The 25,871-nt window shown below is 43.8% G+C and overlaps 1 protein-coding gene across 5 annotated transcripts in view; it reads left to right on the top strand.

Moving 5' to 3' along the window:
- The window catches only part of ptprbl (protein tyrosine phosphatase receptor type B, like), a 41,902-nt gene that overhangs the window by 13,271 nt on the left and 2,760 nt on the right, over nucleotides 1-25,871 (top strand). For 3 of the 5 annotated variants that reach the window (XM_080737744.1, XM_080737742.1, XM_080737745.1), the window contains 26 exons: nucleotides 2,782-3,048; nucleotides 4,473-4,736; nucleotides 5,921-6,193; nucleotides 6,926-7,192; nucleotides 7,778-8,044; nucleotides 9,139-9,405; nucleotides 9,771-10,031; nucleotides 10,935-11,198; nucleotides 11,919-12,182; nucleotides 12,859-13,128; nucleotides 14,314-14,577; nucleotides 15,252-15,521; nucleotides 16,135-16,425; nucleotides 17,538-17,816; nucleotides 18,189-18,338; nucleotides 19,354-19,651; nucleotides 20,281-20,387; nucleotides 21,158-21,263; nucleotides 21,407-21,487; nucleotides 21,712-21,729; nucleotides 21,983-22,064; nucleotides 22,695-22,785; nucleotides 22,963-23,039; nucleotides 23,620-23,754; nucleotides 23,870-23,992; nucleotides 24,406-24,569. In XM_080737744.1, the coding sequence (XP_080593870.1) occupies nucleotides 2,782-3,048; nucleotides 4,473-4,736; nucleotides 5,921-6,193; nucleotides 6,926-7,192; nucleotides 7,778-8,044; nucleotides 9,139-9,405; nucleotides 9,771-10,031; nucleotides 10,935-11,198; nucleotides 11,919-12,182; nucleotides 12,859-13,128; nucleotides 14,314-14,577; nucleotides 15,252-15,521; nucleotides 16,135-16,425; nucleotides 17,538-17,816; nucleotides 18,189-18,338; nucleotides 19,354-19,651; nucleotides 20,281-20,387; nucleotides 21,158-21,263; nucleotides 21,407-21,487; nucleotides 21,712-21,729; nucleotides 21,983-22,064; nucleotides 22,695-22,785; nucleotides 22,963-23,039; nucleotides 23,620-23,754; nucleotides 23,870-23,992; nucleotides 24,406-24,569 (5,200 nt within the window). Of the gene's footprint in view, nucleotides 1-2,781; nucleotides 3,049-4,472; nucleotides 4,780-5,920; nucleotides 6,194-6,925; nucleotides 7,193-7,777; nucleotides 8,045-9,138; nucleotides 9,406-9,770; nucleotides 10,032-10,934; nucleotides 11,199-11,918; nucleotides 12,183-12,858; nucleotides 13,129-14,313; nucleotides 14,578-15,251; nucleotides 15,522-16,134; nucleotides 16,426-17,537; nucleotides 17,817-18,188; nucleotides 18,339-19,353; nucleotides 19,652-20,280; nucleotides 20,388-21,157; nucleotides 21,264-21,406; nucleotides 21,488-21,711; nucleotides 21,730-21,982; nucleotides 22,065-22,694; nucleotides 22,786-22,962; nucleotides 23,040-23,619; nucleotides 23,755-23,869; nucleotides 23,993-24,405; nucleotides 24,570-25,871 lie in introns of those variants that run through there. The other 2 variants (XM_080737743.1, XM_080737746.1) reach the window with 2 other exon arrangements.

Here is a 25,871-nt window from a genome sequence, read left to right as displayed (position 1 = left end):
ATGTGTTAAGTAAACTAAATATACATAGATTTAATTGCAGATAAAGTGGCATTATCAGAGTAAACTAGAAAGATGCAATTCTGGAGAATTGCAAGTGTGGTTGCAGTGACACGAGTCACGAGGAATCCGCTGGGAAATGAATTTCCGTCTTACCATTTATATTAGATATTGTGATGTTGGGAGGGTGCCTCTGTAGTGTAGTGGTATAGGCCTCTGCCTACAGACACGATGGTTGTGAGTTCAAGGCTGGCTAATGCTGTGTTCTAGTCGTGATCCTCCTCAGCACTCCTGCACACTCCAATCAAATCAATAATGGCATCCGGGCCCCTATTCTCTAGCTCAGCGATGGGTACAAAGTCATACTGCAGTGTGGGAACGTCTCAGCTGTCATCATAGGGCACGATGTTGGTAGTTCTGTTCAGTGTAATCTCGTAGTCGTTCTTCCCCAGATTGAGACAAGCAATAGGAACTGTGGGGATAGGAGGAGGGGGTCTTCACTGATGATGCTAACATGTAGGTGCCTTGAGAGTGCTTCTGAGGAGGTCTAAGCACATCAACTCTCCATTTGAACACTTGTAATCCATGGGTTTAATAAAGTTCCCTTCTTGAATTCTGTCTTGTATTTATATTACTTATTACATATTGTGATGTCACTACCGGTACTGTGAGTCCTGTATAATTAATATATTGTCCAATCAGAGATCAGAAAAAGGTTAACAACGAATCATATATTGTGATGTCAAGTGAAGCATGACCAATCTCAATCTGGTCTAATTGGACATTACAATGTCCATGATATTCTGCCTGGATAACATCACTCAAAAGGTCAGAGAAAAGATTCTCTGACCGAACACAATATTGTGTTGCCTATAACACACTAATTAATGAGGGATTAAGAATGAACTGAGTTCACTTTTGTTACTCCAATTTCTTGGGGGGCCTTTCTGCCTGATAGTCAGTGGAGAGACAGTCCGAGACAGGAACCAGGGAGAGAGACCTGGGGAGTGACATGCAGCAAATGGTCCTGCTGACCCAGGAATCGAACCTGGGAACCTGGGACTTGCATGTGGTAACCATTGTGCTATCGGGTCGCCCTGCACTCCAAAAAGAATATGTGTGTGTGAACTACTAGTTCCCGCACACATGCAATCCACGCACGCACGCACACACACAAAATGACCACACCGGGCATGTCAAGGTTAGTTGTATGAATATCTTTCTGGGGTCAGGTCTTCAGTGAACATGCTTCAGTGAACATACGTGACCAGGATGCTCGTGTTTGCCGTCATGTACACAGGATGCTTGCTTGCACACATACGTATATGCTGCATGCAGAAAAACAATACTGTGACATGATGAACTACAATAACCTGCATTGTTTTCAGTACAGGTGTCAGTGTGGGAATCTACAGTGTTTACATAATGTATTAGGACAACTCTCTTGAGTACACTGACCCCACTTTATCAGAGTACTTCCTTTTTTAGATTCTTTACACATTATACGCAACTATTTCAAAATACTGCTGGCAATAGTAATGCAAATGCAGCTATCAAGTGAAGAAAGTCAATCTTCTGTTAGTGTTTACAAACTGTATAACAAATTATTTTGACATGTCAATGCTACTTGTACACACACACGCAGGCACGCAGGCACGCACGCACGCACGCACGCACACACGCACGCACACACGCACGCACGCACGCACACACACACACACATTGTAGCAACAATTCTGCTCGGCTTTGTAATTACACTCCTACTACTACAACAAAGTACTAACAATAACATTATCAAAGTTTTGTACAACTTTTCTATAGGTTAATACAGTGGTTCTCAACCTGTGTGTCAGGTCCCCAAATTATTTTGGGGGGTTCCCAGATGATTAACTTAAAGCTATACTGTGTAAGTTGCTCAACTAGTGGTCAGTAGCGGTATTGCTTTTTTCGGCCGTTTTTCGGCCGGAGTCGTCGCGGACCACCGCCGCGGACCACCGGAGCGGCGCCAGCAAACCACCGCGACCGATAGTAATCCGTGGAGGGGTAGAACGCATGGTAGAACGTAATTTTCTGGCCAGGATTTGTGGATTAAGAGGTTAAAATCCTTCACCATGGTAAACACTGTAGCCAAGCGGAGGCGCTTCCTGGAGACCAGAGCAGATAAGCTGTGATTGGCCGGTAGTGTACCATGTGTGCATGATCGGCGATGTGATTGGGCAACGTATACACAACGTATACAGATGATGCAGATTATGTCATTTTGGCGCGAAATCCCGCCCCTGTCACTGCTAAGAAGAAAACATATAAAGAGAAGGCTTCAGAAGCTGAAAATAACGGAGTGGGTGTTCTAAAACTTTAGCGATTTAACAGTTAGGACAATTTTAAGATTTGTTTTATAAAAAAAGTTACATGGTACAACTTTAATGTGCAACATTGTATTCTCACTCAACATTAAACCATCCAACATAAAGTTTATGTGTATAGCGGGTAAATGCACATTTCTAAAATGACAATTTAAGGACTTTTTAATACCGCTAAAATGACAAATTAAACATTGGCCAAATTGTCAAATATTAGAGGCAGAAATTGTGAAAATAGTAGATCTACTGTCAGCTATTTTCACAATAGAACTGTGTGTAATGCCTCAACTCTTAGTGCTTGTCAGGGTGGGGGGGAGGGGGTCCCCAGTTAAAATATTATTATTTTGGGCGTCGCGACCTGAAAGGGTTGATAACCACTGTGTTAATACACAGGCTAAACCAGCTGTGATCTCTGCTCCTCCAGCTCCTTCCTCGGTCAGCGGCCTCCAGGTGTGGGCCTCCTCCTCTTCCAGCAACCTCAGCGTTTCCTGGCAGGCGGGCCCCGGCAGGAGTGAGCTGCTGAGGGTTCTGCTGAGGGACCAGCAGGGCTCTGTGGTGAGGAACCTGACTCTGAGGAACAGCACCACCTCGGCTGCGCTCAGCAACCTGCTGCCTGGAACCCTGTACACCGTCACCGTGGTGACCGAGGCTGTGGGTCTGCAGAGCTCCGTGTCCAAACAAGCCGTCACAGGTAGGCAGCGGTGGGCAGGAGCGTCACAAGTGGGGGGAGAAAGTGGGACTGAGTTACTAGGGCCCAATGTGGAGGGGCCTTCAACTATTAAAAAAATGCAGATACTGTATACAAGCTCACAGCGCGGCATCGAGTGCCCCGATCTGCGTATGTTCGCCTGTTCTTGCCAAATGTTCGCCTATTATGACATGCCTAGAATAGGGAGTTTAGGGTTCATGTGGTACAATGAGTTCTCAACACAATTGACTCACTTCAGAAAGCCTTTGTTTTACTTTCCAACACTACACTACACATGCATGTGCGCGCACGCACACACGCACACCCACGCACGCGCACACGCACACGCACGCACGCACGCACACACACACACACACACACACACACACACACACACACACACACACACACACACACACACACACACACACACACACACACACACACACACAGCTACAGCAGAGAGTGACAGCTACGTCATTCTCTGTCGTTGTGTCCTGGATATTTTGGTCCTCTCTCCCCACCCTTCCTCTGTCTGCAGCTGGCTGTCTGATGAACAGCAGCACCCCTCCTATCACCCCCCCTCACCCCCCGCCACGCTTCAACACATTAAATATGTTTAGAGATGAGGTAGTTTCAAGTCTGAGATATAAGCACAGCCGAAACACATTCTCTCTATGGAAATGACGCCTTGGTTTGAGCAGTGTATAATGTTTAAAGGACAACTTTAGTTTTTTACAACAAGAGTTCATATTTTAGATTGTAATTAGAGAAAAGAAAGCATGTTAAAATGTTTTCATTTACTGCTTTTTATTGTTTTAGTGATTTTACTATTTTGATTTCAATGGGTGGGGGCATGCGTACAAGTGGATAAATATGTCTTTTTAGACACAATAAGCTGGCAATTTCTTTGTTACTATTTACATCAGCCCCCATAAGTCACATCTGCCCATGAAATATTGCGGTGCATCTTGGGAATGGGCTTATTGTGTCTAAAAAGACATATTTAGCCACTTGCATACATATGCCCCCAACCTTGGGGCATGCATGCAAATCAAAATAGTTAAAATCACTAAAACGATAGAAATATTTTAACACTCATCTTTTCTTTTCTCTAATGACTATCTAAAATATGAACCCTTGTTGTAAAAAAACTAAGTTGTCCTTTAAGGCTGTGACACACAGTTGAGTGTTTTTACCACCTTTCACCCAAGTCTGAACGAACTGATCTTCCCACCGTTAGTCTGTCATATTCAGTTTGGTGTGTAGGGGCCTTTAGTCTAACAGTGAATGTAAACCTGACAGAGACAATACTCGTTCCCAATGTGCTACATGCGAAATACTCTGAAGTTCCAAAGAAAACATGCGGCCTGAAGAAACAAGGCCCATATTGAAAATGTAAAGTGTTTTAACTCTTTCCTTCCCAGCTCCAGCAGCGGTATCAGACCTGCGACTGGACAGTAACGGTACCGTGGACTCTCTGAGAGCCAGCTGGGATGCAGCCAGAGGAGGAGTGGACTACTACAAGGTTACCCTTTCAGCTCTGGGCTCCATGCCCCAGGAGCGCCGGCTGACCCCCAACACCACCCAGGTGCTCTTCCAGGGTCTGACACCCGGACGCACCTACCAGCTCTCTGTCAGGACCGTGGTGGCAGAGAAGAGCACAGAGACCAGGACTAGTGGAAGGACAGGTGAATGTCCCTTGACTCATATGAGATCTACAGGAGAACATTGGTTGGTTTACTTTCATGACTGTCAAGCATGTTGTGACTGATCACCAGTATAAGTTCACCTATTTTTACTCGGCTATTTGTAAATTGTTCAAGGACAACATTCATTATTATTTTGTATCAATGTTATGTCTATGTAAAAAGCACTCAAAACACAGAAGGCATTGATAAGTGTTATATCAGTTTTACATGTCCTGATTGATTGATTGATTGATTGATTGATTGATTGATTGATTGATTGATTGATTGATTGACTGATTGATTGATTGATTGAAGACTTTATTAGAAGTTTGCATAGGAAAAGGTACAGTTTCATGACAGTGCAGTTCACTGGTACAAGTCACAGTAGAACGATGCGATTCAGGTTAAAAAGGCATAGTTTCTCTTTAAAGGTAACAGAAGTAGTATTATGAGTAGAAGTTATATTCGTAATTTTATGGTAGTAGTAGTAATATTGTTATGAACATCAGCTACAGAAGTAGGAGTAGAGTGGTAGTAAGTAATCCAGTCATTTAAAAGTTTCATATTATAAAACCCATTTAGAACGGGTACACATTATTGTGTGTCATTATTTTATGCTTTAACTATTGAAAAATAGCAGATATACAAGCTCGCAGCGCGGCACCGAGTGCTTGTAGATCTGCTATTTTTGAAAAATCGTGAAAATTTGAATTTTGACCTGATTCTATAAGTTTCTTTTGAATCCTTCTAAGGTTTTTTGAAAAACCTATGAACGAAGATGATGAATGAATGAATGTTTATTTTGAACATTTCGACCATTTAAAAAATATATATATATAGAATACAAATTAATTCTATGTCAGCAATCTGGCTAGCCATCGTCAAAGAAAAGGTCCTTTTCACTTAACTGGAGCTCAGTTAGTCTGTTCTTGAGAGACTACTATGTCAGTGGTTCTCAAACCTTTTCATGTGAAGGACCCCCAAACTGATATGTATTTGGCCACGGCTGTGAGCTTGTATATCTGCTATTTTTCTATAGCTATTGCATTCAATAATTCTAGGCCAATGGGTCAATTGATGGTTTGTATGTGAAGATGACCCATTTGTACGTAAAGTGTTCCATCGAGTGTTTCATCAAACCTCAATGTGTTCTATACTTCCCCTCGTCTGTCAATGTTCTCCAGTTCCTGATAAGGTGTCTAAGCTCTCTATGGTGGCTCTCAGCGATGGCAGGACCCTGAGAGTGACCTGGTCTCCTCCTAGAGGCGAGTGGGAGAACTACCGCTTCCTGTTGTGGAACAGCTCATTGGTACTGGTGAATGAGACTCTCAGCAAACTGACCCGACACTACATCGCAAGGTCAGGTCTGGGCTTGGTGCCTGGTAGACCCTATAGGGCAGAGGTCACCGTACAGAGTGGACCGCTGGGAAATAGTGCACACTGCCAGGGAAGACTCGGTGAGACATTATTATTGCTTAATGTTGATTTGGAAATGGTTTCCCTTGCCTATATAACATTGTGATAGATGGACAATTCCAGGGACCACGCAAGGTGCAAGTTGGGAATGCGTGACCCACTTGCTTATGCAATACATGTTATTAGTGTTGTTGCCCAACAGGGCAACACATTATAGTCCTGGGGAAGCTTTATCTATTACTAGGGTAACTTTTCCGGAAACTTTATTGATTACTAGGGTAACTTTTCCGTTGCTATTGGAAATGGCAGGGATAGGGAATCAATAGGGAATCAATGGGAGTGGGAATCAGTAGGGAATCAATGGGAGTGGGAATCAATAGGGAATCAATTGGTTGAGCTTCACATGACAGTTAGCTTACTGTAGAATATAGTCAGCAACTGTCAGCAACCACACTCGCAATTTCCAATTGCATCTTTCTAGTGTTGTACTTATTCTGGACAAGCGCTGGTCAGACTGAATTCCCCACTCAGCATTGCACACCCCTCGGTCATTGGACACACACACACACACACACACACACACACACGCACACGCACACGCACACGCACACGCACACACACACACACACACACACACAAACAAACCATTTCATAGCAATCCTTGGTTACTATTCCATTCCTGGAATTCTTACCTGTCATAATGTCATTGTGGTTATACAGTATGCTGATTAAAAAAGCAGATTTTCACCAAGATTTGCTATCCAACTCCCCAGCGCCCTGGTCTGTCCAGCAGCTTGTGGTGCGTCACAGTGATGAGACAACCTTGAGCGTCCTGTGGAGTCGGCCTGCGGGGGTGTGGGATGGCTACACCGTGGTGCTGAGACAGGCGGAGCCTGCCATGGTCATCAGTCAGAAGATCCTACCCTGGGAGGCCAGGGAGTGCACGTTCAACGTCCTCACCCCGGGACGCCGCTACATGGTCACCGTGACGACCAACAGTGGCAACCAGAGCACTCCAGCCTCTGTGTCTGGACAAACCAGTGAGTTTCACATCCTTTGCCATGATTTACATCAGTGGTTCTCAACCTTTTCAGGCTGTGACTCCCGAAATAACCATATTTTAACTGGGGACCCCCCCCCCCTTCCCACCCTGACAAGCACTAAGAGTTGAGGAATTATATTTTGTATAACACGGTTCTATTGTGAAAATTGCAGATCTACATGCTCACAACGCCTCGCATGTAGATCGGCTATTTATTTAAAAAAGAAAATCTGTTTCTAATATTTGACAATTTGGCCAATGTTTAGGTATTCAAAAGTTGCAGTACCAACATAAAGTAAAATTGTACTTAAACTTTATGTTGGTCTGCTTATTGTTGCGTGAGAAAGCAATCTTGCACATTAAGTTAATCGTCTGGGGACCCCCCAAAATAATTTGGGGACCCCCCAGGGGGTCCCGACCCACAGGTTGAGAACCACTGATTTACATGAACAATATCAATCCCAATCCTAAAAAACTGCCTTTATATTGAATCAGGACGTTTATTTTTTTAAATGTTTAACTATTTGTCTTAACCCCGGTCTTCTGCTCTACATGTCCATGTCCCATCTGCCCCGTCTTCCAGCTCCAGCCCAGGTGACCAGGCTGCTGGTGTCCAATGGTGGGACTACAGACAGCCTTCAGACACGGTGGGAGCGAGCCGCGGGGGAGCTGGACTCGTACCGCGTGCTGCTGGTCCGTGACAGCAGCGTCATCAAGAACGAGAGTGTTGCGGCCGACGCCACCAACCTCAACTTCCACGCTCTGAGGCCCGGTGCCCTCTATAAGGTGGTGGTGACCACTGTCAGAGCTGGACAGACCTCCAGGCAGACGGTGGCTGAGGGACGCACTGGTGAGTGAGGCCGAGTGGGTGGGGATGGGGGTGAGGAGTTGAGGGGAGAGGATCAGCGTTTAACTCTGCCGAGATCAGTTTTACTCTTGTTAGATCGTTAATGTGGCAGATTGCACGGGGGGAAATTCTTTTTAGGATTTTAAATGTAAGTTTAAATAGATATATGGGTGGTGGAGACAAAAACATATAATTAATGGACAGGTGTGTATGAGTTTCTGTGTAAGTGTACGTCGGTGTCCCACTTGGAAGTTGGGCCACCCCAATCCAAACGGTTACTGATAATAGGCAAACATTTAGCAGTTCACTGTAAGTTCTCCATCCCCTGCTTCGGCATAAAGATTTAAAAACAAATAAGTTCACCTGTTATACTTCTTTATTCTCCATGGAAATGTACACATAATTTAATAGTGTCATAGGTGTACATAATTTAATAGTGTCATAGGTGTACATCATTTAATATTGTCATAGGTGTTGAAGTACTATCGTTAGTCCCCTCTTTTTCAATGTTATTTTGATGTGATGAAAGAACGGAAACAAGCAAAACTCAATCCTGACCTCGGTTGTTCGACCACAATAGATGAAGTCTGAGAATGTAAATTCTCTCTGGCACTCATCCTCACCCCTCTAGGTCCTCCAAAATATGCTGACTGACGGACTGTAAACAGCTCTTTGTATTTGAAACTGACAAGAGGATAATGTTGAAAAAACGTGCCTCTTATCTGATGTAACAGGAATTTGCCTGGAATTTTCAGGAAGTCAAAACCATGCGACCAAAAAAAAGTCAAGGTCCGTTCATCAAAGACTTCCTGTTGGAGAAAGGAACAGGATGGAGCTTCCGCTGTGCATTGTTGAATTCCAACTAGAGCACTTTGCTTTTCGTGAAGAATAATGTGTAATAGAATTTGTAAATCACCAACAGCTTTTAAGGGATAAACGGCAAGAAGTAAGCATGAATAAGTAATCAATGAGGCCCCCTAGGCTGCCGAGATTGTCACACCAGGCAGATGTATAATATATAACGTTTAAAAATAAGCGAAAGTTTTTATTTCAATCAAAAGTTTAAATTCTTTCTTTCTTCCCCTTCTCATCCCAAGTTCCCGCTGCTGTTGGTGAGGTGACAGTCAGTAACAACGGGCGCATGGACTTCCTCAGCGTGTCATGGCGCCCGGCGGTAGGTGAGGTGGACAACTACCTGGTTACCCTGAGGGACCGGGAGAAGGTGGTCCAGCAATCTGTCATGTCCAAGTCAGCCAGCCCAGAGTGTGGCTTCAACTTCCTGGTCCCGGGACGCCTTTACAACATCTCCATCACCTCCCGCAGTGGTGGCTACGAGAACTACTCCACAGTCCAGGAACGCACACGTATGTATCACCTGCTCCTCTAGCTGACTCTGCTTTTTAAGAGCAACTGATTTATCATTCTTTTTATCTATTTACTTTACTGTCTACTGTCTGTGTACGTATTTATACATGTAAGGAGCTATATGAAAGTAAAACTTATTGTTGTTGTTGCTGCTGGAATGACTTTGTATGGAATTTCTAACACAATATTTGTAATTGTGTGGCTTTTACTGTGTTACTCCATATATGTACATGTTTAGTTAGCATTAGGTTTATAGCCATGTAGTAAATGTAATCTTTTCTACTGCTTTTTTGGTCGTCTGGCCCTGAGTTGCTATGGACACCAGCATTAGTTATATGCGTAAATGTCTCTCCATCCGTCTCAGAGCCGTCCGGTGTGCAGAACCCCCACGCCACCCACGCTGCCCGTGATGACTACCTGAAGGTGTACTGGCGTCACGCCGCCGGCGACTTTGACTTTTACCAGGTGGTCATCAAGCACAACGTCTTCCACCAGAACACGACCGTGCCCAAGACACAGAACGAGTGTGTGTTCAACGGCCTGGTCCCTGGCAGGCTCTACACCGTGGTGGTCAGCACCTGGAGTGGCAAATACGAGACCAGTGTCTCTACCGACGGACGAACATGTGAGTGACTCAGCACTTTTTTTTTTCTGTGCATATTTTCAAGGTTCTAGGTGTATTGTCACATGTTGTACGATAAAGCTATAGCGACATCAGCAGGCAGTGCACTTCTTGTCGTTTTTACTACACTGTGGACGGTCTGAACTTCATATTATATGCCTTTTGTTACAGAAGGAAGGCAAGGAGGCAGTTCATGCACCTCCAAAATCTTGAGGAGGCGCTTGATGAAAACTCTTACATAAAGATACTTAAAAGGAAGGGTCAGACCATGTGCATACCGGATAGTTGGTTAATTCAGCACCATTTAAATCTCAGCTGGCTTGTGTCAGACATTCATGCTGACCATGAGGTCCAAATGTCACTGAATAAAGCAGTCAGCGTTCATTGTAAGCTATGAAATAGATAATATGAGATTTCTAGGGTTAACCCTAAAAATGATCTTTCTTTCTTTCATATCAATAACATTTATATTTTTTGTGATAATCACAATCGTAAATGCCTAACATAATCACTTTTATGGCAACTTATGTTGTATTACGTTATTATAAATGTATTTGTTTCTTATGATACTCGATGGTGAACATTCCAACACTTTACATATCATCGTTGTCGGGCAGAAACCTCGTATCTCCAAGTTTCAAATTCAAGTTTTTTTGCAAAGTAAAGCCCTGCTTCATCAGGCATGTCCGTCGCACAAAGGTAGTGAAAACAGCAGATCTACAAGCACACAACGCCTCGCGGTGCGAGGCGTTGTGTGCTTGTAGATCGGCTGTTTTCACTAGTTTAGTTTATTTTTTTAAATGATATAAAAAAACGAATGGTTTTGGACATACAAGGTTTTCACCCGACAACGACGATATCCCCACTGAGAATAACCCTTATCCTGTCCTGTCCTGTCCTGTGTAGTTCCTGCTGCAGTGAGGTCCCTGTCTCTGGCTGGCCAGGGGACGGAAGACCTTCGTGTGGCGTGGTCTCCTGCTCCGGGAGACGTCGACCACTATGAGGTGCAGGTGCTGTTCAATGACATGAAGGTGTTCCCGCCCGTCCCCCGGGGAAGCGACATGGGGGAGTGCACCGTCACCTCCCTCACCCCCGGCCGCCTCTACAAGATCCAGGTGTCCACCGTCAGCGGGCCCAACCACAACGCCAAGTTCATAGAGGGTCGCACAGGTAAACTTTATTTTATTTTATTTGACCATGAGTTGAATACCAAGGACCTCTGACGTAAAAAAGACTGTAAAAGGACTTATTTGGGATGCTCCTTTTAGGCAGGGTGTTTAACTGTACTGTACTTGTACTGTACTACATTCTTTTAATGTATTGACTCAATCAAACCTTTTTTATGCAGGTGAATCCCTCTTTTACGAGGGATTATTGTTCAGGATAGCAGCAGTGAACTGGACCAGCAGCCCCCTTGTTGCACTCATGCTTGTGCAGAAAATGTATGATTTACAAGCTTGTAGATCTGCTATTTTTGGCACGGTCTTCAGGATTTAGATGTGCTATTATGCTACTGTAAGACATGCCAAGTAGTATTACGTATGTGGTCATTTAAAAAAAAACATAAAGTCTCCCTCCATTGAATTTTTCTTCCTGTTTATCCAACTAATTTTCTCGCCAAACCGCGTACAGGATCGTGGTTTGGAAATTGTACATCACGCATTAGCTACGGATATACAGTAGCAACCAGACAGACTATTACGTCAATTCTCATGGTCCATTCAACCATGATGGGGGGGGGGGGGGAGGCGATTAAGGTGCTCTTGGTTCATCCTTGGTTTTTAGCCCCTCTGGTGGCTGTGAGGATGTACATTTTAGTCGATCGGTCGTTCTGTATACAGGTAAATACTCCAATTTGAAATGTGTCTCTGATTGTCGTCCTCAACCCAGTGCCCAGTAAAGTGAAGAACATCCACGTCAGCAACAACGGCTTGAGTGACGGCCTGAAGATCAGCTGGACTCCAGGACAGGGAGACCTGGACAGCTACTCTGTGTCCCTGTACAAGGACAGTCGCAGGCTGGACGTCAAGCCCGTCCGCAAGCATGAGAACGAACTGAGCTTTGCCTCCCTGCAGCCAGGCCAGCTCTACACCGTCACCATTCAATCCCTGAGTGGAGAGCTGACCAATAACAACACAGCCAGCGGACGCACAGGTGAGACCCGTGGCTTAAAATGACAGGTTTGCATATTTGTGAGCATACAGACAAATACACAAACGTACATTTACAAATACACACATGCACGCACGCACACGCGAACACGCACACACGTGCGAACACGCATGCGCGTGCGCGTGCACACACACACACACACACACACACACACACACACACACACACACACACACACACACACACACACACACAGTGTGTACACAGTTAGATTAAATAAAGCAGTGGTTCTCAACCTGTGTGGGGGTCCCCAAATTATTTTGGGGGGTCCCCAGATGATTAATGTGCAACATTGTTTTCCTCACTCAACAGTAAAAAGTGTATAGAGGTTATATGCACATTTCTAAACAATTTAAGGAATTTACTTCTAAAATGACAAATTAAACATTGGCCAAATTGTCAAATATTAGAGGCAGAAACTGTGAAAATAGCAGATCTACATGCTCACAACGCCTGGCAACGCCAGGCGTTGTGAGCATGTAGATCCGCTATTTTCACAATAGAACCGTGTTGTACAAAATGTAATGCCTCAACTATTAGTGCTTGTCAGGGTGGTGGTGGTGGTGGGGTGGGAGCAGTTAAAATATGATTATTTGGGGGGTCGCGGCCTGAATAGGTTGAGAACCAGTGGAATAAAGAAGGGCCTGCTCTGTTCCAGTCCCCTCCACAGTGACGGGCCTGCAGGTGGACAACCGTCACAGCACCTGCAGCCTGCAGGTCAGCTGGCAGGAGGCTCTGGGCGTGGCCGACGGCTACGGCCTGCAGCTATTGGACGAGAGGGGCGGTCTGGTGGCCAACTCCTCCCAGCCCTCGGGACAAACCCAGCACCGCTTCGACGGCCTCACCCCGGGCAAGAAGTACCGCATCCTGGTCCACACGACCAGCGGAGGAGTCTGCAGCCTGGGGGTCACCGCAGAAGCTCGCACTCGTAAGAATATCTACTACCATCGCTTGTCTACTGTTATACCTTGTATGCCGCTGTTCCTTTTTTATGATTAGAGGAGTAGTTCACCCCTAAAATGACTTTTTTTCTATTGATTACTCATGCCATAGAGACTTGAGTTCAATAATTTTTTTTTGTATTTGTCAAAAGACAACAATTTTATTTTAGTAAATTTACCCCCATTGATTCCATGGCCCTGGATGGGGACCCAAATGTATGGCACTGGATGGGGAAACCATCAGGGTAAATTTACTATAATCACATTTTTGTCTTAGGAATGTGACAAAAACCAAAAAATATTATTGAACTCAAGTCTCCATGGCGTGAGTAATCAATAGCAAAAAAAGTCATTTTGGGGGTGAACTACTCCTTTGAATAGTGAAAATAGCCAATCTATCTATATCTATAATCTAATCTAGATCTGGTAGTTTCTTTAATTCTATACTTTCTATACTTGTCTGATACTCTTGTATGAAGAAGTAGGGCGTTGACAGCAACCCTACGTTTGTGGAGTTGCAAGGGAAGAAAGGTGCCAATCGAGGTACTTCCGGCAGTCTTCCGGGTGCTTCAAACGTCACTGAGCAACTTTCAGTGAATTGAAATGACTGGCGGCGCGGCAGTCCGCCCTCTATTATATTATAATGGTAGGCAGGTGGAATAACATAATGTATTACTATTTATGTATGTTTGGAGCCATCCATGTATATCTTAAGCTGGGTTCAAACCTGGAGCAGTTTCTTCTATTCTCGTCGCTTCTATCGCTTCACTTTGGTCGTGCAGGTCCGCGTTGGTAAAAAAATCATGTCAAGTTGGGATCAGAGCGAAACACCTGGAAAAAAGGGAGTCCCAACTCCAAACACCAAAATCATGTCCATGTCTCCGGACTACATCAACGTTGATTGACTGTCAGGACGCGATGGGTGGAGTCAGTGGGGGTGAAGCGAAGGTCGCTTCAGTTGAATTTTTCCAAGTGGGGCGAAGACACCGAGGCGGCCTTTTGCGTCGTTCGCGCCACCTCTTTCGGATCGTTCTTGCCGTGCTCAGTCGCGCGTAGTCTCGTCTTTGCCTTGACTTTGTATGTAATCGCGCGGCTCGAACTGTTCAGGTTGGGACCCAGCTTCAGACTCTCTAAAATGAGTCAGTAATACCCATCATCTTCTGGGACTTCAGGGCCTGCTGCTGTCACTGACCTCGCCATGAAAGCCAACACCACCACCAGCCTGTCCTTCCACTGGGCGCCACCGGAGGGCGACTTTGAGGCCTATGACATCTACCTGTACAATGGGGACGACTCGCTGAGGGACCGCACGAGTGGCCAGCCTAGCAGCAAAGACTGCTCCTTCCAGGGGCTCAGGCCCGGCGCCCCCTACAGGCTGGTTGTATTGACACGCAGCGGAGATCAGACCAATGACTCGGCTATCTGGGCCAGGACAGGTGAGAAATATATATTGTACATACACACAAACACTATACCAAGAGTCTTCAACAGGGGGTCCGGTCAGAGTTACTACAGGGGGTCCTCCAAATCTTTGTGTGATAGAAACTCCCCTTTTTTCATATTAACCACTGGAACCTTAGCGTCCTATTCTGATAACTTTAGCAAATAGCAGATCTACAGTAGATCGGCTATTTTCGGCAAAGTGGTTTGATGTAGAGGGGAAAAAGAGCAGACTAAGTACAGAGTGAAAGGTCAAGTTTAGACCGTTCAAGTGGTTAGATATTTGAAAACACACATTAACATGAATCCAAAATACACTGATGATTGTGCTGCCAAACAATTGTTTTTGGCAGCAATTAGATTGTGGGGGTCCCTGCTTCATCTGTCTCCCAACTAAGGGGTCCTTGGCCTGAAAACGTTGAAGACCCCTGCACTATACGTTTATATGGAGATTTATGTGTGTGTGTGTGTGTGGTGGGAGGGGATGGATGGATGGATGGATGGATGGATGGATGAATGAATGGATGGATGGATTGATTGATTGATTGATGTTCATGATATTGAATACTGATTGATGCCTATGAAAATCCATATTGAAGACTGTCACGAAAGATAGAGAAATGGATAAAGTCTAACTGATCCCCTAGTAACCATTCCCTATACCATGCAGTCCCAGCAGCAGTGACTTCCCTGAAGGCACAGAGCTCCATCAACCAGTCAGAGTCTCTGAGGCTGAGCTGGGAGCGGCCTGCTGGAGAGCTCAGTGGCTACCTGTTGTCCCTCTACGACCCCGATGGCAAGCAGCAGGCTGAGGAGCAGCTGGGGACAGACCTAACCGAGTTCACCTTCTCCGGCCTGGTCCCCGGACGCCTCTACCAGGCCGTGATGCTGAGCCGCAGCGGAGAGCTCGCCAACAGGGCCAACGTGGCGGGCAGAACTGGTAGGCGTTTTGGGTCATAAAAGAACTGTATCATACTAATTAGCAGTGATGGAAAGTAACAAAGTATCTTTACTAAAGTACTGTACTTACAGTTTTGAGGTAGTATTTCCAATTTCCAATACTTTTACTTCACCTCCACTACATCTCGGATCCAAATATTGTATTTTACTCCACTACATTTATTTGAAAACTTTAGTTACTAATTATTTTGTAGATTGATTTTTATTTCAAAACATACATTAACAACTTCAGCCCTACTGTATACATTTCCGGCAATTGAAAATAGCCAATCTACCAGCCACAATGCGACGCATTGTGAGCATTGTAGATCTGCTATTTTCAAAGATTTTTATACATTTGAAAACATTCTGCATAATGAGTACTTCTACTTCAGGTACTTTATGTACATTTTGATGCCAATACTTTTGTACTTTTACTCAAGTACATTTTGAATTCCGGACTTTTACTTCTAACAGAGTATTTCTATATTGCAGTATTGATACTTTTACTTAAGTACAACAACATGTGAGTACTTTTTCCACCACTGCTAACCAGTTTGGCCTAAAACAAATCACACAAATGTACTCTCTATTTCCCTGTTGTGGTTCACCAGCCCCCAGACCTCCCACATCTTTCTCCTTCGGTGGGGTGACCAACACCTCCCTAGAGATCACCTGGAACAGCCCCGTTGGCTCCGACTACGATGACTTTGACCTGCAGTGGGCTCCCCACGACCAGCTGTCCGTCATCAACCCGTACCACACCCGCACCTCCGGCAGTCGCATCCTGAAGGCCATGTACCCTGGACGTCTCTACAGCTTCAGCCTGCGTACGGTCAGTGGAGCCACCGAGCCCAGCGGTGCCCTGACCTACAGCCTGACCATCCACAAGAGCATCCGCACCAGTGGGTATCAGCAGGATATGCGTACAACTGTGGCACTGTACGTCAGTGGCGTCAGTTCAGAAAAAGCTAAGGTATGGCAACATGACTGGTGTCTTGCACGCGCGCCTTCGCGCGCGTGCAAGACACCAGTCATGTTGCCATACCTTAGCAACAGATACATTTATTTTAAGAAGTACATTCTAGTTTTCCCCCCGTTTCTACGGTTTGTTCAAGTGCAGCTAAACTTGGCATAAAATAGTAAACGTGCCACAATTAACAATATTGAATTGCACCTATGCAGCTGACCTGCAGAACCTGGGAATATACCATTTTGTCAAGATGGGGAGAATAAAAGTGTGGGGAATATAATTATAATACCTTGTTAAAGTGACCATTTTGTTACATTTTGCATTTGTAGTTATTTTAATGTAATTTATCAACATAACCAGCACAGATAAACAAAGAGACATTCATGGATTTATATTCAAAAGTAACTTTTATTCTCCCCCCTGGACCCAGGGTATGGCAGCTGCATACCCCTGCCATACCCAATTGACGCCCCTGCTGTACGTCCGGGGTCTTAAACGTTTTCAGGCCAAGGACCCCTTAGCTGAGAGAGGGACCCCGACCACATATTGTATAAATGTGTGATGGAGATTTTCATCAATTTCATAGATAGATTCATAGACTTGTATGACAGCACAGTCTATGTAGGATTCATGTTAATGTATATTTTCAGACATTTAACCACTTAAATCATCACTATTTTGTAAACTTGACCTTTCATTATCTATGGTCTGATCTTTTTTTTTACCTCTACACCAAACCTGTTTGCCGAAAATAGACGATCTACAAGCTCTCAACGCCTTGCAGCGCGAGGCGTTGAGAGCTTGTAGATCTGCTATTTTTGGCTAAAGTTCTCCTCGGAATAGGGATTCGAGGGTTTAAGTTGTTGAACAGATTGTGGGGGTCCCTGCTTCATCTCTCTCTCAACTAAGGGGTCCTTGGCCTGAAAACGTTGAAGACTCCTGAGCTAAAAGGTTTGGGAACCAATGGTCTAACAGCTGTGATAGAATCTATGTAACTCCTCCTCGTCTCCATGTCTTGCCTCCTGCTTCCCCTTCCTCCTCCAGAGCCAGAGAGAGTCCACAGCCTGCACTGCCGTCCGCAGAGCTCCACGTCCATCTCCTGCTCCTGGGGCCCGCCAGAGGCCGACTACGACTCCTACACCATCGAGTGCCTGCACCAGGACTCTGGGACGCTGGTCTACTCGCGCCGCTCGGGCCGCGACTCCAACGTCTACCTCATCACCCAGCTGGAGCCCCACAAGCGCTACACCATCTCTGTGAAGGCCATCTCTGACAGCATGACCAGCGAGGCCGCTCAGGACAGCGTGGTCACCATGATCGACCGTGAGTGATCAGCAATACTGTCTCTGTATTTGATGATAGTAGGTCTTGTCTGTTCTTGGTAAATGTATCAGAGCCATACAGAATTCCAATGACAAAATAAAGCAACCAAACAAATGACTACTACCAAAACCATTACTGCTGCTGCTACTAAGAGTACTACTATTGTTAATGTTGCTGCCGCTGCAGCTACGGGTCATGCTAATACTGCTGCATGAACAGCAACTGTCTTTTTAACCGCTTAAGACGAAAGTATTTTATATTTTCAAAAATTGTGAAAATAGCAGATCGACAAAACTCACAATGATTAATGATTCTAATATGAGTACTACTACAGCTACCAGGTACTAATGACAGATGTGTTATTCCTTGTAGGCCCGCCCCTCCCACCCCTCAGCATGCGTGTCAGTGACAGGGCTGCCATGGTAACCAAGTCCTCCATCTTCTTCAAGTTCAACTGCAGTTGGTTCAGCGACGTCAACGGAGCAGTCAGGTTCTTCACCGTGGTGGTGAAAGAGGCCGAGGGTAGGGATGGACCTTCACATAACGGAATTTAAAATATGCCATTCATCATTTATTGCGACCGTAAGGTCGCAGTTTAGTATCAAAACCTCCACCGGCCGTCCGTCGGTCACACGTCACACGTCACACCTTTGCCCTGCTCATATCTCCGCATCAGTATGACATCACACTGCTGACATCAGTATGACACAGCTTGTGTACAGGCGCCGCCCACATGTGTACACAAACCTTTGTGTACGTTGCTGTGGCAACAGTCTGTTGTTGCTGGTCTGTTAGTGTACGTTAGCAACCACCTTAGCAACCATGGTTTTACCCTAGCAACCAACTGTTTACCCTAGCAACCAACTGTTTACCATAGCAACCATGTTTTTTACCCTAGCAACCAACTGTTTACCATAGCAACCATTTTTTTACCCTAGCAACCAACTGTTTACCATAGCAACCATGTTTTTTTTACCTTAGCAACCAACTGTTTACCATAGCAACCATGTTTTTTACCCTAGCAACCAACTGTTTACCCTAGCAACCAGCTGTTTACCATAGCAACCATGTTTTTTACCCTAGTGTCAGAGTCGAGATCCTGCTTGCATCTAATCTGTTGGTAGATAATGCCGGTCTTATATAAGGGTCATTTGTGTACGGTGTGATGTCATACTGATGTCAGCAGTGTGATGTCATACTGATGTCAGCAGCTATGTCTCTATGTATGGAGTTATATGTTGTTCGTGTCCAAATATGGGGCTTGTGAGGTCAGACTTAGTGAGATTCGTCGGTTAGCTCCATATATGGAGGGATGTGTTGGTTATCTCCATATCTGGAGATTCAACCTTCAACGATTTTGACATCTTGTTACTAATCTGTCGGTAGATAATGCCGGTCTTATATAAGGGTCATTTGTGTACGGTGTGATGTCATACTGATGTCAGCAGTGTGACAGGAGATAAGCGACCAACGGTCGCTTATCTCCCGATTAGGGAGTCTTACTGGTAGTCTCACCCTATTCTTTTGACACTTTCAGATGTTGAGAATACCCAACCTGAACAACATCACCCGCTCCCCTCATACCTGGACTACAAGTTGAACTCCTCCGTTAAGGTCTACCAGACCAGCTATTTCCAAAGCCAGTGTGCTGAGGGCCCAGACGCCAGCAGCCAGAGCTTTGAGATCAGCCTGGGCACTGGTATGGACAGCCTGGGAGGGGTCTGTGACAACAAACACCCCCAGGACAGAGACAGAGACCTGGACTCTGTTGAGAGAGTGAGGGGGGACTCAAACCCATTCTGCGATGGACCACTCAAACCCAAGACTGCATACAGGTACAGTAGTGTGGAGCACATAGCAGCTATGCTTTGTCACAGCTAATCTGATACAGTACAGTACATATAGCCTGATTTCAGACTCAGCAAGCTTAAGCTTAAGTCTGACATTGTGCCCTGTTTGAGTGATTTCTAGAGGGGAGGGACTTTGACTTTCCCTAACCTAAACCAATCACTACAGAACAAAGCAAAGCACCTCGTCTTCTGATGATGACGCACTGATGATGACGTTGTTTGAAAACCCCCACCCCCTGCGCTCATTGGAGGCGCCGTAATTTCGGACAGGATAAAGCGCTTATTATGAACACATCACCAGACCAGAGAAACAGTCCACTCTGAGAGTGGGCGTGTCTATGGGCTGGAACCAGGCTACAGTACATAACCTATTGACAGCTAAAACATAATTATAGTCAATGTACTCTATATCTTGTTGTCCTGACAGATGTTAGACACCAACTATAGTTATTGAATATTTTCATGAATGTACTTTGACACACTATTCCATTTATGCCGCTACAACTGAATACCTGTTTTAGAGCTGTACTTGAGAGAGGAAAAACAATGTTCTATAATTCATATTATTATTTTTGCGGAAGCATCAACCATCAGTGTTATGTCTCCTGACTCAGGCTCAGTGTCCGTGCCTTTACCCAGCTGTTTGATGAGGATAACCATGGCAACATGTCCCCTCTCTACACCGACACATACCTGTCCCTCCCTGTGGTCACTGAGGCTGGTGAGGATGATGCTATACTGTACTTATGTAATCTAGTTTAATGATTCTCAACTTTATTTTCCAGGAACCCCCAAAAAGTATATCATTGTGTAGGACAGTTATTTTCAATGTGTGGTCCTTCTGGGGGTTCCTGGGGGTTCATATATATATATATATATATATATATATAATAAATTCCACAAATCCCTTTCTGTGTATCTGTTTGTATACCTGTCGTATGGACCTCGACAGTGATCGGCCAATATTCGGCTATGCGGATTGGCCAATCTACGTGTGACTTTTGTGCCACTATATCAACAGGGTTATTATAGTTAACTAAAATTAAAACTAAAATATAAATTAAAAGAGAAAAGAAAATTGTTAACTAAAATGTAAAATACGGTTTAAAATACATAACTAAATGAACAGTGCAAAACTTACCAAAACTAACTAAAACTAAACAGCATTACACAAAATCATCCTCGTTTTAGTTTTGGACCATCATATCTGACTTGAAACTAAATGCTAATTCTAAAACTATTCAATTCCTAAAACTGAAACTAAAACGACATAAACCAACCTAAAACTAATCAAACAACAAACTAAATGAATATTACAAAATGAATATGAATGTCTGACATCATAGTACTGTAGGAACATTCACTGTTGTTGCAGCTAAAAATATAAAGTATTTAAAGTTCCACATATCTCCAGACTGGCCTCCAAATACTCTGTTTAATGGTGCTGCACATAATACCCAATTTTGAATACAGTATGTCACTCTTCCACAGAACCTATGAGTGGTGTGATTGAAGGTGTCAGTGCGGGCATGTTCCTCATCGCCATGATGGTGGGAGTCGCCGCTCTTCTCATCTGTAGACAGAAGACCCGTAAAGTGTGAGTGTGTATTAATATATAGTACAATACTGACAGCAACTGAACTGTGCTGGTCAGGACTAGCAGCTGGTTGAATCCAAGCTGTAAAATTAAGGGTTCAACTTAAATCACTGCTCTCCTTTGGTGTTGTCCTGTATTGGCAGCAGTGTGCAGGAGAGACCAGTGGTGAGGATGAGTATGAGGAGAGAAAGACCCGTCTCAGGAGTCCACGCAGGGCCGAGGGGGTAAGAGGACGATCATTTAATCAATGTAAAGAGGCTTTTACTGCTATTTACTGCTAGACCCACAGCAAAGAGCATGCTAAAGAGTGGTTTAAAAAGAAAAGATTCTGAATGCAATTAAATTATCATTCAGATTCAAAGAGAGATGTACTTTTTATGAAATGGTATAAATAGGGACAATCATCTTTTGTGTTTGGTAACAAATGCCTGTCTTTACTTTTTTTCAGCCATCGTCGCATTTCAAGGTACTGTATGCCCATTACTCTCCTGTTTCTTTCTATTATGGTAATTCATTTGGTTTTAGGATATTTGGAGGATCACAGCCATGTTGTCTAACCACTGTTTCTATGAGATGTGTACTCCTTATGGTTTGGTTTCTTATATTGCTGGGGATGTGTGAATGTAATATTCTTTGGTTGCACTTTGGATGAGAATGTCTGCAAAATGCAGAAAGGTTGTATATTTTCAGCTTGACATTTGTTTGTCTGTAAACTACAGTCCCATCAAGATCATGCACTTTGAGTCCCACTACACCAAACTACAGGCTGACTCCAACTACCTTCTGTCAGAAGAGTATGAGGTTAGTTACATCTGTTTTACTGTATTGACCTGTGACTACAGTATGTTTTCTGTTGCTTAACTTTACAGTAATTACTCATGGTAAAAAGACAGCAGGACCTTATAGACAGTATTAAGATTGAACAGTAGATGGCACAATTCATTCTAAAACATGATCTCTATTTGTTAGATTTTAGTATAGATACTGTTTCTAATATTTTTTATTGTGGATAATTTAGTGACATTTTGAAAATGATTCACTATTTCTCTCAGTATCCAATAAACGTGTTATCAATCTGTCAAACAACAATTTAATTCTTCTTTAAGAAGTATCATACATCTGTTCTGTCACAGTCAGTTGTGCCATATGACCACTTTTGACATTTCTATGCCAGGTTTACTGCTACTGCTAATGTTCTATTCAATCTTTTTCTTTTTTTCTTTTTTTACACAGATTGTTCCATAACAGGATATTCACACATTATATCACAAATAACCGTACTTATCAAAAACCAAACCAAAAAAAAAACAAGGGACCTTGAAATACAGAAATAAGAATTCAATCATGTTTGTAAACCACATTTGATCGATTGGCATTGATCTGTACTGCCTCACTTTGTAACCGAACCAATTCAACATGCACTCATTACAGGATCTAAAGGACGTGGGTCGCAACCAGCCCTTAGACACGGCTCTGCTGCCAGAGAACCGGGGCAAGAACAGATACAACAACATCCTTCCCTGTGAGTGGGCGAAAGTCATTAAGGAGTACAAATATGCAGCGATTAGAGAGAGATTGCGCGTGGTTGTGAAGGCCACACCCCTTCTCGTTCTGCAACCTTCTCATTACTCAGCATTGCATCCAGTATTTATGTGGCGAGAGTCTTGCTCAACCCTCGCTATTTTGTTCCATGATTCAGATGACTCAACGCGAGTGAAGCTTTCCTACGTTGATGATGATCCCTGCTCTGACTACATCAATGCCAGCTATATTCCTGTAAGCCCATAGCACTTACTGTACATTCAACTTGATGTCAGTGTGTGTGTGTTTACAGAACCAAGATGCAAAATAAAAGCCTTTACTTTATTTTAAGTATTGAGAAATATGGTCATATCAAGATCTATGTATAAAGTAGGACATTATGACCTATGATTACCTCTTGGTCATCATAGTTCCAATAAAAAGAGTTAGAAAAATAGATAAATAATGTAATTTATTACTTACTCTATTGAGGGTATGCGCAAGTGAATGGCAAATTGAGTGGCAAAGTCAGTTGCAAAGTGAGTTTAATGTTGTTTAACGTTGTTTCATGCAATCAGGTAGGACTTTTCTGTTTGTATGTATGAGCTGTCAAGGCCAGAAAGTAATTCTCTGCCACTCAGTAGGCGTTGCCGCATAACTTCCGGGTATGATGATGATGTCACGCGCATACCCTCTATTGTCAGTGAGCTATTGTCTTGACCTTTGCACTCTTGTTCTTGGCTGATCCTAAGACAGGTTCATGAACATTTTAGCAGCACGTGTCAACATGCTGGAATATCTCATTTTGAAACATAGCTGTTCATGTGTGTTTCAGGGCAACAACTTTCGCAGGGAGTACATCGCGACCCAGGGCCCTCTGCCAGGAACTAAGGATGACTTCTGGAAGATGGTGTGGGAACAGAATGTGCACAACATTGTCATGGTGACCCAGTGTGTAGAGAAAGGCAGGGTGGGTTTAAAGATAATATGCTCTTTTATTGGATAATGCTCTTTAATAAGATCATTTTAACACATTAACTAAATCAGACCTAACTTCTGCATACTGTATATCTTTTTTTATGCAGGTGAAGTGTGACCACTACTGGCCATTTGACCAAGACCCTCTGTATTATGGAGATCTGATCGTCCAGATGCTGTCTGAGTCTGTTCTACCAGAGTGGACCATAAGAGAGTTCAAGATCTGCAGTGTAAGTCTAGACCAAAACTAGGTCACATATTACTTGTAGCATCTGTTCGCAGTGTTTGTTTTAATTTGCTTGAGAAACAAGGTGGGTGGGGTAGCCGCACCACATTAAACAATGCAGTGAGTAGCAGAATCATATGAAAATGTTTGAAAGTCCGCCAAGTGTGTACAGAAATTCCTTGACAACCTCACGCTATCTGACTTGTCCTGATGTTGTAAACCCCACCCATCTGACACTCCAACCATGGCAAAAAAGCATAAAGGCCATTAGTAAATGCCTTTTGGTGCTCTTGTAGTACATACTGTACAACCTGAATGTTCCCTATAATAATAGCAGCATCATATTATGATGATACATCACATTACAGTAATCATAAACACAGAGCCATCCTGACCATGTAGCCGTGGGTGTTTTAGGAAGAGCAGCTGAGCTACTCCAGAGTGGTGCGTCAGTTCCACTACACAGTGTGGCCTGACCATGGCGTACCAGAGACCACCCAGTCCCTGGTCCAGTTTGTCCGCACCGTCAGAGACTATATCAACAGAACCGCCGGTTCCGGACCCTCTGTGGTCCACTGCAGGTAGGGGCCGAATGCTCTTTCCGTTGTCATAGCCATAGTCCTCACAGAGAATTCCTGAGATGGCTAATTTGAGCAGGCACTCTACTGCCAGGGGCGTCACAAGGGGTAGGAAAGTGGGACTGAGTTACTAGGGCCCAAGGTGGTGGAGGGGCCTTAATTATTTTATACTTTAGCTATTGAAAAATAGCAGATATACAAGCTCACAGCGCGGCACCGGGTGCCGCGCTGCGAGCTTGTAGATCTGCTATTTTTGAAAAGTCGTGAAAATGTGTGCAAATCTTTGAATATATGTATTTTTTTAAGCAAACATTTGTAACTCAAATTTTGCTTCTGGGGGGGTCCCTGGAACTAAATATTTTGAGATGCGGGTCCGTGGCCAAATACATATAATTTTGGGGGTCCTTCACATGAAAAGGTTTGAGCTCCACTGACATCGAAACATAGATTTTTCAAAAAAACCTTAGAAGGATTTGAAATATTCAAAGATTTTCATGATTTTTCAAAAATAGCAGATCTACAAGCTCGCAGCGTGGCACTCGGTGCCGCGCTGTGAGCTTGTATATCTGCTATTTTTCAATAGTTAAAGCACAGGGGCCCCGCAGTGAATCCTTGTACCCGGGGCCCAGAATTTGGTGCGACACCCCTGTCTACTGCAACCAGAGTGGTGCATCTTAGGAAGTCTCATTTTACTACCACCAAATGTGGAATGCCCCGACACCATCCAGTAAAGGATGTTTATCACTGGTCCCTTTCAAAATTGTCTTGAAAAAACATCTATCGGGAGACCATAAGGGGAGGTAAATGTAAATTCCCATTGAACCCATCCCATTCAATGCCACTGTTTTTCCTTTTTCTCCTTTAAACATATATAGTGTTTATATTTGTTGATGACATCTATTAATGGGTTAATTTGATATGCTATGTTGATTAATTGAATGCATTGGACCACAATGGAAACAATTCCCCAGGACCTTTTTGTGTTATCCTTTTAGCCTTAATGTCTTACTGTACCACATGCTGTTTACATTTGTGACTAATAAAGTATTGAATAAATACAAATTAAATTAAAAAGTAGTGTGTTAACACTGGTTCTCAACCTCAATATTATTTTGGGGGGTCCCCAGATGATGCAACATTGTTTTCTCACTCAACAGCAAATAAACCAACATAAAGTTTAAGTTTATAGATTTATAGAATGTATCTGTACATTTCTAAAGTGACAATTCAAGGACTTTTTAATACCTCTAAAATGACAAATTAAACATTGGCCAAATTGTCAAATATTAGAGGCTGAAATTGTGA

Source organism: Nannobrachium achirus (assembly GCF_963921795.1).
Source record: "Nannobrachium achirus genome assembly, chromosome: 11".
NCBI lineage: Eukaryota > Metazoa > Chordata > Actinopteri > Myctophiformes > Myctophidae > Nannobrachium > Nannobrachium achirus.
This window is presented reverse-complemented; position numbering and strand designations above follow the sequence as displayed.